Source organism: Indicator indicator, unplaced genomic scaffold (genome assembly GCF_027791375.1).
Source record: "Indicator indicator isolate 239-I01 unplaced genomic scaffold, UM_Iind_1.1 iindUn_scaffold_136, whole genome shotgun sequence".
Lineage (NCBI taxonomy): Eukaryota > Metazoa > Chordata > Aves > Piciformes > Indicatoridae > Indicator > Indicator indicator.
In genome coordinates this window covers 26,786-39,718 of record NW_026539238.1, presented here as the reverse complement: position 1 = coordinate 39,718, position 12,933 = coordinate 26,786, and the positions used below count along the sequence as shown (strand labels likewise).

Genomic DNA, 12,933 nt, shown 5'->3' with positions numbered 1-12,933 from the left:
CTGGATGATCTTAAAGGTCCCTTCCAACCCAACCCATTCTAGGATTCTCTGATCCTGAGGATCCCTGGGGACTCAAGGCTGGCATGGAGCAGCTGCAAGCTGGGAAAGCAGAAGGGAGGGAGGTGTGGTTAAAAACTGGGCAAAAAGGAGGAAAAAAAAAAGAAGAAAAAGAGAGACAGAAATGCTCCAAACTGTCAGGAGAGGGAGGTTGGAAGTAGATGATCCTCAAGGTCCCTTCCAACCCAACCCAACCCATTCCAGGGATCTGTGAAGTGAGTGCTGGCTGAGAAGGGAACAGAGGGAAAAGGAGAATTCTTCCAGCACACTGTGGGGCTTGGGGACAGCTCCATGGAGGGGATGGAGCTTGGGGCTTCATCCTGGCCTGCAGGCTGTGCCCCAGCACCCCTCTCACCTGCAATTGTTGTCCTTCTCCATGGGCCAGGCAATGACCCCTCCGTGGACACCAAGAACGTGGAGAGCAGAGGAGATGCTGGTCAGAAGGATGGTACCCACCTACTGCTGCCCCCCACCCCTGCTTCCAACATGTTGGCAGTGCCCAGCATGGCACCAGCATCCCCCAGGTATGGCTCTGCCTAGGTTAAGGACCTCCAGCTCCTGGGGATCTTCTTGGTGATGCTGGGAGAGGAAAGTTTCTCCAAGGAGAGGGAAGTGAGCTGCTCCTGGCAGGTTTGGGCAGTGAGGCAGGGTGAGGGCAGTGGTGCTGGATGCCACCTCCCTTGCCAGGATGTCACCTGTGGGAGGTGGTGTCACCTTGCAAAGGTGGATGGCACTTCCCTGCGAGGCAGGGCAGAAGGTCAAAGCTTTGGTTCTTGCCATCCCACCCAACCCCCTCCAACCTCACCCAACCCCATCCCATCCAACCCTACCCAACCCCATCCAAAGCTTTGGTTCTTGCCATCCCACCCAACCCCCTCCAACCTCACCCAACCCCATCCCAACCAACCCTACCCAACCCCATCCAAACCTTTGGTTCTTGCCATCCCACCCAACCCCCTCCAACCTCACCCAACCCCAACCCATCCCATCCAACCCTACCCAACCCCATCCAAAGCTTTGGTTCTTGCCATCCCACCCAACCCCATCCAACCCCATCCCATCCAACCCCATCCCATCCAACCCCATCCCATCCAACCTCCTCCAACCCCATCCCATCCAACCCCACCCAACCTCACCCAACCCCATCCCACCCAACCCCATCCAAAGCTTTGGTTCTTGCCATCCCACCCAACCCCATCCAACCCCACCCAACCCCATCCCACCCAACCTCACCCAACCTCATCCAACCACATTCCACCCAACCTCACCCAACCCCATCCCATCCAACCCTATCCAACCCCATCCAAAGCTTTGGTTCTTGCCATCCCACCCAACCCCATCCCATCCAATCCCCTCCAACTCCATCCCTTCCAACCTCCTCCAACCCCATCCCATCCAACCTTACCCAACCCCCTCCAACCACATCCTATCCAACCCCATCCCACCCAACCCGACCCAACCTCACCTCATCCAACCCCATCCCATCCAGCCCTACCCAACCCCATCCAAAGCTTTGGACAAGGGTTGGGAGTGCCAGGGTGAGGGACAATGGCTTTGAGCTGGGAGAGGGGAGATTGAGAGTGGAGATGAGGAAGAAATTGTTGGCAGTGAGGGTGGGGAGAGACTGGCACAGGTTGCCCAGGGAGGCTGTGGCTGCCCCCTCCCTGGAGGTGTTCCAGGCCAGGCTGGATGAGGCCCTGAGCACCCTGTGCTGGTGGGAGGTGTCCCTGCCCATGGGAGGTGTCCCTGCCCATGGCAGGGGGTTGGAGCTGGCTGATCTTGAAGCTCCCTTCCAACCCAACCCATTCTATAAATCTATGAAGATAGAGGGGGGAAGGCTGGTGGATAACCTCGACTGAGAGTTGGGGTTGTGCAGGCTGGAGAGGAGAAGGCTCCCAGGAGACCTTCTGGTGGCCTTGCAGCATCTGAAGGGGGCTCCAAGAAAGTTGGGGAGGGACTTTGGAGGGTGTCAAGGAGGGACAGGACTTGGGGGGATGGAGCAAAAGTAGAAGTGGGGAGATTGAGATTGGATGTGAGGAAGAAATTCTTGGCCAGGAGGGTGGTGAGAGCCTGGCAGAGGTTGCCCAGGGAGGTGGTGGAAGCCTCCTGCCTGGAGGTTTTTGCAGCCAGGCTGGAGGTGGCTGTGAGCAACCTGCTGTGGTGTGAGGTGTCCCTGCCCATGGCAGGGGGTTGGAGCTGGCTGAGCCTTGAGCTCCCTTCCAGCCCTGACAGCTCTGTGGCTCTGGGATGTCTCCTGTGCTGGCTCAGCATTACCAGGACAGTGTTTCTTGGGCTCCTCTTGAACCTGGAGCCACACTTGGCTTTGCAGGGGTCCATTAGAGAGTCCATCAGAGAGCTGCTCTGCTCTTCACTCCTCATCTTGGTGGTTTAAGGTGCTCTGGAGCCAGCTCAGAGCCAGGTGGTGTCCCCAGAACCTTCTCTCTTCTGTCCAGATTCCACTTTCTTGCTCCCCTTTCCTGGTACTGCGTTCTCCAAGCTTGCCTCTCCAACTGCAGTGGTGCACTGGGGACCAGCACAGGGTGGTGCCTGCCCTCTGTGCACCCTGCCTGCTGCCCAAAATGGGTTTCAAAATGGACCAAGTGGCTTGGTGGGGGTGCCCAAGAAGAAAGAGGGCAAAGGAGCAGGGTGGTTTGCTCCCCTTGGCTTTAGGCAATGCCAAGAACTAAGGGAAAGCTGACCCTGGAAGGAGGAAGGGAAATGGAAACCAGTGAGACCTGGGAGGAGGAGGAGGAGGAGGAAGGAGAGGAGCAGGCTTGAGGATGGGGAAGAAGCTAAGTTTTAGCTGCTCTGTTTGTGTCCCCAGGAGAAGGCTGCTGGCTCCAGAGGATGCTCTGGAGCAGGGAGCAGGGAGCCAGTTGGCTGCCCAAGTGCTGCTGGACTGGGACAAGGAGCAGAGGAAAAGGTGTGTGGTGGTGGTGGTGGTGGTACCAAGGGTCCCCAGGGGCTGGGTGGAAGCAGCAAAGGTCCTGAGAAGGCTGGGATAGCAAAGGGAGAGGGAGCTGTACCACAGCAGGAGCAGTGCTGTGCAACAAGAGATGCTCCCCCTCTCACCACCCTCCTGGGCAAGAATTTCTTCCTCACATCCAGTCTCAATCTCCCCACTTCTACTTTTGCTCCATCCCCTCCAGTCCTATCCCTCCCTGACACCCTCTAAAGTCCCTCCCCAGCTTTCTTGGAGCCCCCTTCAGATCCTGCAAGGCCACCAGAAGGTCTCCTGGGAGCCTTCTCCTCTCCAGCCTGCACAACCCCAACTCTCTCAGGCTGTCCTCAGAGCAGAGCAGCTCCAGCCCTCTGCTCCTCCTCCTGGCCCTTCTCTGGACACCTTCCAGCCCCTCCAGAGCCTTCCTGGAACAGAGGCTCCAGCACTGGACCCAGAGCTCCAGGTGTGGTCTGAGCAGAGTGGAGCAGAGGGGCAGAATCCCCTCCCTGGCCCTGCTGGCCACACTTCTCCTGCTGCAGCCCAGGCTCTGCTTGGCTCTCTGGGCTGCAAGTGCTGACTGCTGGCTCCTGCTGAGCTTCTCCTCCCCCAGCACCCCCAAGGCCTTTCCTTCAGGGCTGCTCTCCAGCCAGTCCCTGCCCAGCCTATAGCAGTGCTTGGGATTGCCCTGCCCCAGCTGCAGGACCTTGCCCTTGGTCTTGTTGCTGCTTCCCACCCCCCTTTGAGGGCATCTCAGACCCCAGGGCCAGGATGGAGCCTCGGATGGTGTCTTTCTGACACCACCTTAACCTTGGCTTCTTCAGCTGACACAGCAGCCACTTGAACTTGGGGAAATCTGACTTTTAGGAACCTGGAGGTGAAAAATGGGGTTGGGAAGCTGCCCTTGGGCTTCTCTACCTGCATGAAATGCCTGCTGGGTCTCCTTTGCAGCCTCCCCGAGCGCATCGGCTCGGCCAGCAGCACCAGCAGCGCCCTCATCAACAGCCGGCTCCAGGAGCTGGTGAAGCTCTTCAAAGAGAGGACTGAGAAGGTGAAGGAGAAGCTGACTGACCCTGATGTCACCTCAGATGAGGACAGCCCTGTGGCATGTGAGTTCAGGCTGGGTAAGGTGGGGGAGTGCTGAAGTGGTGGCTCCGGGCGCGGGGAGAAAGTTGCAAGACCTTGGAGGGAAAGTTAAGAGGCTCGGGGCAGAGGGGCTGGGAAGCTGCTTGGTGGAGAAGGACCTTGGGGTGATGATTGATGGCCACCTGAAGGTGAGGCAGCAGCGTGCCCAGGTGGCCAAGAAGGCCAATGGCATCCTGGCTTGCATCAAGACTGGTGTGGCCAGCAGGTCAAGGGATGTGGTTGTCCCTCTCTGCTCAGCACCTCAAATCCTGGGCTCAGTGTTGGGCTCCTCACTCCCAGAAGGACAGTGAGGAGCAGGAGTGGGTCCAGACCAACTAAGAGGCTTTGAACACAGATCCTCTGAGGAGCAACTGAGGGAACTGGAACTGAGGTTGTTCAGTCTTCAGAAGTGGAGGCTGAGGGGAGACCTCATTGTCCTCTACAGCTCCCTCAAAGGAGGCTGGAGGCAGGTGGGGCTTGGGCTCTTCTCACATGCAGCAAGGGAAAAGGCAAGAGGAAACAGCCTCAAGCTGCTCCAGGGGAGGTTCAAGTTGGAGACGAGGAAAAATTTCTCCCCAGAAAGGGTTCTCAGGCCCTGGCCCAGGCTGCCCAGGGAGGTGGTGGAGTCTCCATGCCTGGAGGTGTTTCAACACCTGGATGCTGTGCTGAGGGAGGTGGTTGGGTGGTGGTGGCTCAGCAGCACTGGTGGCACTGTGAGCTCCTAGGGGTGAGTGGCTGGGACTTGATGAATCTCCAAGGTCTCTTCCAACTTCTGTGGTTCTGTGATTTTTGTTTTTCCTACCCTGTCAAATAACTGAGTCACCTCTCCCAGCCCCCACCAAAGCAGTGCTTGCAGCAGCGCCGCCTCCCCCAGGAGGGGCTCTGGAGGGGGACAAGGCAGCAGGAGCTGAGCACTACTGCCAGATGCTGTGCTGCACCTTCAAGCACCCCCCCTGGCTGGAACACCTGAGGAGCTACCAGTTCCCCAGCAGCATCGACCCTCTCACCAGTGAGTGGTGGGGCACGGGCAGCAGCCCCGGCTGGGAGCGGTGGGGCAAGGGAGAGGGCTGAGGAGGGCAAGGGAGAGGGCTGAGGAGAGCAGGAGGCTTGAAAGAGGAGACCTTGTAGAGAAGGGAGGGTGAGAAAGGAAGGAGAAATTGACCTAAACCCAAAACTCTGAGTTTTAAGCCCCCCTGCAGTGCACAGGGTTTCCCAACTCCTGAATCTCTGCTTCCCCTCTTAGATTTCTGCTTCCCCTCTTAGATTTCTGCTTCCCCTCTTAGATTTCTGCTTTCCCTCTTAGATTTCTGCTTCCCCTCCTGAATTTCTGCTTCCCCTCCTGAATTTCTGCTTCCCCTCCTGAATTTCTGCTTCCCCTCTAAAATGTCAGATTTTCCTTCAAGTTTCCAGTTTTCCTCCTGAATTTTTAGTTTCCCTCCTGAATTTCCAGCTTTCTTCCTGACTTTTTAGTTTTCCTCCTACATTTCCACTTTTTCCCTCCTGCATTTCCCCTTTTCCTCCTACCTTTCCCCTTTTCCTCCTGCATTTCCACTTTTTTCCTCCTGCATTTCCACTTTTTTCCTCCTCCATTCCCACTTTTTTCCTCCTCCATTCCCATTTTTCCCCTCCTCCATTCCCACTTTTCCCCTTCCATTCCCACTTTCTTCCTCCTGCATTCCCACTTCTCCCCTCCTCCATCCCTTTTCCTCCTCCATCCCCCTTTTCCTCCTCCATCCCCCTTTTCCTCCTCCTTCCCCCTTTTCCTCCTCCTTCCCCCTTTTCCTCCTCCTTCCCCCTTTTCCTCCTCCTTCCCCCTTTTCCTCCTCCATCCCCCTTTTCCTCCTCCTTCCCCCTTTTCCTCCTCCATCCCCCTTTTCCTCCTCCATTCCCCCTTTCCTCCTCCATTCCCCTTTTCCTCCTCCATTCCCCTTTTCCTCCTCCATTTCCCCTTTTCCTCCTCCATCCCCCTTTTCCTCCTCCATCCCCCTTTTCCTCCTCCATCCACCTTTTCCTCCTCCATTCCCCCTTTTCCTCCTCCATCCCCCTTTTCCTCCTCCATCCCCCTTTTCCTCCTCCATTCCCCCTTTTCCTCCTCCATCCCCCTTTTTCCTCCTCCATCCCCCCTTTTCCTCCTCCATCCCCGCTTTTCCTCCTCCATTCCCCTTTTCCTCCTCCATCCCCCCTTTTCCTCCTCCATCCCCCCTTTTCCTCCTCCATTCCCCCTTTTCCTCCTCCATCCCCCTTTTTCCTCCTCCATCCCCCTTTTCCTCCTCCATTCCCCCTTTTCCTCCTCCATTCCCCCTTTTCCTGCTAAACCCAGGAGGGATTGCAGTGCCAGGACGAGGGACAATGGCTTTGAGCTGGCAGAGGGGAGGCTGAGGCTGGAGATGAGGAAGAAATTGTTGTCAGTGAGGGTGGGGAGCCACTGGCACAGGTTGCCCAGGGAGGCTGTGGCTGCCCCCTGCCTGGAGGTGTTCCAGGCCAGGCTGGATGAGGTCTAGCAGGAGGTGTCCCCTGCCCATGGCAGGGATGTTGGAACTGGATGACCTTTAAGGCCTCTTCCAACCCAACCCATTGTAGGATTCTATGACCTCAGAGGTCTCTCCTGACCTCAAAAGTGCTCTGCTTCTGTGAGGGGTTTGGACAACAAGCAATGTGCTCTGCAGGTTGCTGGCACTCGCCTTGCACCTGGAGCCCAGCTCAGCTGCAGTTAAATGGTGCTGAAAAGAGACCTCCTGCAGGTGTCCTCCTTGCACACAGAGCAAGGCAGGGGATGAAGCCCTGGGTCTGGCCAGCAGACCCAGAGAGGTGATTCTGCCACTCTGCTCTGGTGAGACCTCACCTGGGGTGCTGTGTTCAGCTCTGGGGCTCTCCACAGAAGAGATGATGGAGAGGGTTCAGAGGAGACCACCAAGATGATCAGAGGGCTGCAGAACTTCTCTCCTGTGGGGCCAGGCTGGGAGAGTTGGGGCTGTGCAGCCTGCAGAAGAGAAGGCTGCAGGGAGAGCTGAGAGCTGCAGCTGAAGCTCTGCAGGGGAGCTGCAGGCAGGCTGGGGAGGGACTGTTCAGAAGGGGCTGTGGGGATAGGCCCAGGGGCAATGGTTTGGAAGTGGAGCAGGGCAGAGTCAGGTTGGAGCTCAGGAGGAAGTTGTGCCCAGGGAGGCTGGGCAGACACTGGCACAGGTTGCCCAGGGAGGTGCTGGAGGCTCCATCCCTGGAGCCATTCAAGCTCAGCCTGGCTGTGTCCCTGCTCCAGCTGGAGCTGTCCCTGCTGCCTGCAGGGGGTGGACAGGATGCCCTTGGAGGGTCCCTTCCAACCCAATTCCCTGTGAGATTCTGTGTGTCTGGGGGGGATTGCCAAGGCTGAGGTGTGCCCAGCTGACCCTGGTGTGGTGTCCTGTGTGCAGATCTGATGTATGTGCTGTGGCTCTTCTTCGTCGTCCTGGCCTGGAACTGGAACTGCTGGCTGATCCCCGTCCGCTGGGCTTTCCCCTACCAGACACCAGCAAACATCCACCTCTGGCTGCTCATGGACTACCTCTGTGACCTTGTCTACCTGCTGGACATCCTCCTCTTCCAGACTCGACTGCAGTTTGTCCAAGGAGGAGACATAATAGTGAGTGGCAGCCTCCTGCACCCCACCACTGTCACCAGGGACCTCTCCCATCCTCCTCACACCAGTGCTGGGCACTGAGCTCTCAACCCAGCTCTCCAAGCTCTCTCAGCACTGCAAGGTTGACCAGATGGCCTTCAAGTGTCCCTTTCAACCTGCTGCATCCTGTGCTGAGGCCTTGAGGGATCTGGGCTGGTGAGAGGTGTCCCTGCCCACGGCAGGGGGGCTTGGAGCTGGATGACCTTTAAGGTCCCTTCCAACCCAAACCACTCAATGGTTTTGTGATTCTGGGATTCAATGATTCTGGGATTCTATGATTCAATGCTTCATTGATCCAATGATGCTATGAGCCAATGTTTCATTGATTCAATGTTTCATTGATTCTGAGATTCATTGATTCATTGATTCTGAGATTCAGTGGTTCAATGGTTCATTGATTCATTGATTCTATGATTCTATGATTTGCTGATCCATTGATCATTTGATCCATTGATCCATTGATTTATTGATTCTGAGATTCTAAAATTCAGTGGCTCAATGATTTATTGATTCATTGATTCAATGATTCGATGATTCAATGATCTGATGATTCAATGATTAATCAATTAAATGATTCTTTGATTCAATGGTTCAGTGATTCATTGACTCATTGATTCTGAGATTCATTGATTCATTGATTCAGTGGTTCAATGATGCATTGATTCAGTGGTTCAATGATACATTGATTCAGTGGTTCAATGATACATTGATTCAGTGGTTCAATGATACATTGATTCAGTGGTTCAATGATACATTGATTCAGTGGTTCATTGATTCTGAGATTCTGAGATTCATTGATTCTGAGATTCATTGATTCTGAGATTCATTGATTCTGAGATTCATTGATTCTGAGATTCATTGATTCTGAGATACATTGATTCATTGATTCTGAGATTCATTGATTCTGAGATTCATTGATTCATTGATTCATTGATTCTGAGATTCATTGATTCATTGATTCATTGATTCTGAGATACATTGATTCTGAGATTCATTGATTCATTAATTCATTGATTCTGAGATACATTGATTCATTGATTCTGAGATTCATTGATTCTGAGATTCATTGATTCTGAGATTCATTGATTCTGAGATTCATTGATTGAGATTCATTGATTCTGAGATTCATTGATTCTGAGATTCATTGATTCTGAGATTCATTGATTCTGAGATTCATTGGTTCTGAGATTCTGAGATTCTGAGATTCTGAGATTCTGAGATTCTGAGATTCATTGATTCTGAGATTCATTGATTCATTGATTCAGCGCTTCAGTGATTCCTGTGGCCATCAGGGCTGTGCCCACTCTTGGAGGACTGCAAGCATCTCTCTTGCCATGTGGTGGAGAATCTGGCAGTCCATTTGTAACCCCTGGAATCAACACCATCTTTGGTGCTAGAGTGGTGAGGGATTGGCACAGGCTGCCCAGGGAGGTGGTGGAGTCCCCATGCCTGGAGGGGTTCCAGCAAGGGGTGGCACTTGTGGCCATGGGTTGATGGCCATGGTGGGGTTGGGTTGCTGGTTGGACTGAATGATCTTAGAGGTCTCCTCCAACCCAAACACTTTCATGAGTGGCATGCACTAAAAAAAACAGTTCCCAGCTTGTTGGTAATGGACAGCAACCCTTTGCTTGTCTGATGGCTCTCAGAGACAGAGCAGTGAGACCAAGCCAGGAGAGTGGGCACAGAGGTCCTGCCTAGGGAGGGATAGGACAAGAGAAAATGGCCTCAAGTTTCACCAGGGGAGGCTTAGGCTGGAGAGGAGGCAAAATGTCTTTGGTGCAAGAGTGGTGAGGGATTGGCAGAGGCTGCCCAGGGAGGTGGTGGAGTCCCCATGCCTGGAGGGGTTCCAGAACCCTGTGGCCATGGCACTTGCGGCCATGGTTTGATGGCCATGGTGGGGTTGGGTTGCTGCTTGGAATGGATGATCCTGGAGGGCTTTTCCAACCTTAATGATCCCATGATCTAGAAAGAATATGGTCCTTGGCAGCCCCATCCATGGGGGATGCTGATCCACAGGACAGCCCTGCCTTTGATTCTTCTTGTTCTGTTCCCCTTCCCAGGTTTCAGGATGCAAAATGACCTTGGAATGCCCTCATAGGATGGGAACATGGGATGTGGCCAGGCCTTTGACTCCTCTTGCTCTGTTCCCCTTCCCAGGCAGGGAATGTGTGGTCATTGGGTTACATTTGGACTCCTGGGGTGCAGTTGGACTTGGTCTTAAAGGTCCTTTCCAACCTTAACGATTCTCTGTTGGTCATAGAATCATCACAGAGCTGTCAGGGCTGGAAGGGAGCTCAAGGCTCAGCCAGCTCCAACCCCCCTGCCATGGGCAGGGACACCTCACACCACAGCAGGTTGCTCACAGCCACCTCCAGCCTGGCTGCAAAAACCTCCAGACATGGAGACTTATATGTAAGAAGGTAAGGAGGTGCCCAGGTGCCCTCCCAGCCCTGCTGTCATGGCTGGGCAGGGCACTAAGGACCATGCAGGGTGGGCAAAGCCAGTCCTGGCTCAGCACTGTGGCACTGAGCTGCTGCTTGGAAGGGAATGCAGAGCAGAAGCATCCTGCAGCTGGTCTCCAGCAGAGCCTGAGCTCTTCTGCTGCAGCCATGAAGAGCAGGAGGCAGCCTGCAGAGCTGGAGGAGGCTTTGGGATCACAGAATCATTAAGGTTGGCAAAGCTCTCTGGGATCATCCAGTCCAGCCAGCAACCCAACCCACCCATGGCCACCAAACCATGTCCCCAAGTGCCATGGCCACCCCTTGCTGGAGCACCTCCAGGCATGGGGACTCCACCACCTCCCTGGGCAGCCTCTGCCAATCCCTCACCACTCTTGTACCAAAGATATTTTGTCTCCTCTCCAACCTAAGCCTCCCCTGGCACAATTTCAGGCCAGTTCCTCTCCTTCTATCACCTGAGACTAGGGAGAAGAGCCCAACCCCAACCTCACTTGTCTTGGGCACAAAGTTGGCATCCAGCTCATAGCTTCATGGAATGGGTCAGATTGGAAGGAACCCTCAAGATCATCCAGTTCCAACCCCCTGCCATGGGCAGGGACACCTCAGTTGCTCACAGCCACCTCCAGCCTGGCTGCAGAAACCTCCAGGCATGAGGCTTCCACCACCTCCCTGGGCAACCTCTGCCAGCCTCTCACCACCCTCCTGGGGAAGAACGTCTTCCTTACATCCAATCTCAGTCTCCCCACTTCCAGTTTTGCTCCATGCTCACATCCATGCTGGCCAAGCCTTTCCTTTCTGCAAGCCATGCTCAATCTTCCTGTTTCTCTGTCTCCTTCCTCTCCCTCACCAGACAGAGAAGAAGGCCATGAGGGAGCACTACCTAAGGTCACAGCGCTTCAAGGTTTGCCACCTTGTGCCCTTTTGTTCAGCTGAGCCTCCCAGCTGAGCCATGGCCTGGCAGCTTCTCACCCCACCAAGCTTTGCTCTTCTCTCTGTGGCTTCCAGATGGATCTCCTGTCCCTCCTGCCCCTGGATTTCTTCTACTTCAAAGTGGGAGTCAACCCTCTCCTGCGCTTCCCTCGCTGCCTGAAGGTGAGTCAGGGCTGACAAACTCAGGGAGGGCACCAAGGTGGAGGAGTCTCCCATGCTGGTTGGGGTAAGCTGGGGCTTCAGACTCATCAGCCACAAGAGCCTTGTCAGCTGGATGGGAAATCCTGTCCCCAAAAGCTTTGCAGAGCTGTTGGCCAAGGGGTTCAGTTCAACCCTGACCTTCTGAAGAGCATCACTTTGGAATAGAAGAGGGTTTAGAGATGGAGCCCAACCTGTCCCTGGCTCTTGGTGCTGCAGAGAGGATGTGGAGGGGTTTGTGGGGGTCACCCAACTCTGCCAGGGTCATCTACAGGAAGCTGGAGAATGCTGCTGCTGGTTGGGGTGAGCTGTGGCTTGCCGGACTCAAACCAGAAGAGGGTTTAGAGATGGAGCCCAACCTGTCCCTGTCTCTTGGTGCTGCAGAAGGGCACTGGGGGGGTTTGTGGGGGTCACCCAACTCTGCCAGGGTCATCTGCAGGAAGCTGGAGAATGCTGCTGCTGGTTGGGCTGAGCTGTGGCTTGCCGGACTCAAACCAGAAGAGGGTTTAGAGATGGAGCCCAACCTGTCCCTGTCTCTTGGTGCTGCAGAAGGGCACTGGGGGGGTTTGTGGGGGTCACCCAACTCTGCCAGGGTCATCTGCAGGAAGCTGGAGAATGCTGCTGCTGGTTGGGGTGAGCTGTGGCTTGCCGGACTCAAACCAGAAGAGGGTTTAGAGATGGAGCCCAACCTGTCCCTGTCTCTTGGTGCTGCAGAAGGGCACTGGGGGGGTTCTGGGGGTCACCTAACCCTGCCAGGGGGGCTCTGCAGGAAGCTGGAGCATGCTGCTTTCCTTCTCCCCCCAGTACATGGCCTTCTTTGAGTTCAACAACCGTCTGGAGGCTATCCTGAGCAAGGCTTACATCTACAGGTGAGGGCAAGGGGGAGAGAGAGGGAGGGAGAGAGGCAGTGGAGCTGTTCCCCTTGCTCTGCACCCATTCTGGGGTCCTGATTTATTTTCCCACTCTCCCTGCTCCACCTGCTCTGATGCAGGTGGAACCTGGAGGGTTCTGGAAGCTGCCCCCCCCACCCCGGGGAGGATCACCTCTCCCTGAGCCAGCAGGGACAGAGGTGCTGGGAGTGAAGAGGAACCACCAGTGGATGAGATGCTGCTCCTTGTGACACCCTCCACCTCCAATCCTGCCTCCAGCTTTGGTGTCCTCAGCAGGAGAAGGACACAGAGCTGTGGAGTGAGGCCACAAAGATGCTGCAAGGGCTGGAGCAGCTCTGCTGGGAGGCCAGGCTGAGGGAGCTGGGGGTGTGCAGCCTGCAGAGGAGAAGGCTCCAGGGGCACCTCAGAGCTGCCTGCCAGGACCTGAAGGGATCCTGCAGGAAGGCTGCAGAGGAACTTTTGCTGAGGGGGTCTAGAGCCAGGCCAAGGGGGAATGGTTTGGAGCTGAGGCAGAGCAGGGTTAGAGTGGAGCTGAGGAAGAAGTTGTTCAGTGTGAGGGAGGTGAGACTCTGGCACAGGTTGCCCAGGGAGCCTGTGGCTGCCTCCTGCCTGGAGGTGTTCAAGGCCAGGTTGGATGAGGCCTTGAGCAAGCTGGGCTGGTGAGAGGTGTCCCTGCCCATGGCA

General features: G+C 55.3%; 1 protein-coding gene across 1 annotated transcript in view; it reads left to right on the top strand.

Moving 5' to 3' along the window:
• The window catches only part of CNGB1 (cyclic nucleotide gated channel subunit beta 1), a 59,166-nt gene that overhangs the window by 33,224 nt on the left and 13,009 nt on the right, over positions 1-12,933 (top strand). Inside the window, exons 19-26 of the mRNA XM_054398842.1 lie at positions 443-581; positions 2,882-2,980; positions 3,947-4,104; positions 4,953-5,129; positions 7,528-7,736; positions 11,082-11,132; positions 11,237-11,323; positions 12,164-12,228. Of these exons, the coding sequence (XP_054254817.1) occupies positions 443-581; positions 2,882-2,980; positions 3,947-4,104; positions 4,953-5,129; positions 7,528-7,736; positions 11,082-11,132; positions 11,237-11,323; positions 12,164-12,228 (985 nt within the window). The remainder of the gene's footprint in view (positions 1-442; positions 582-2,881; positions 2,981-3,946; positions 4,105-4,952; positions 5,130-7,527; positions 7,737-11,081; positions 11,133-11,236; positions 11,324-12,163; positions 12,229-12,933) is intronic.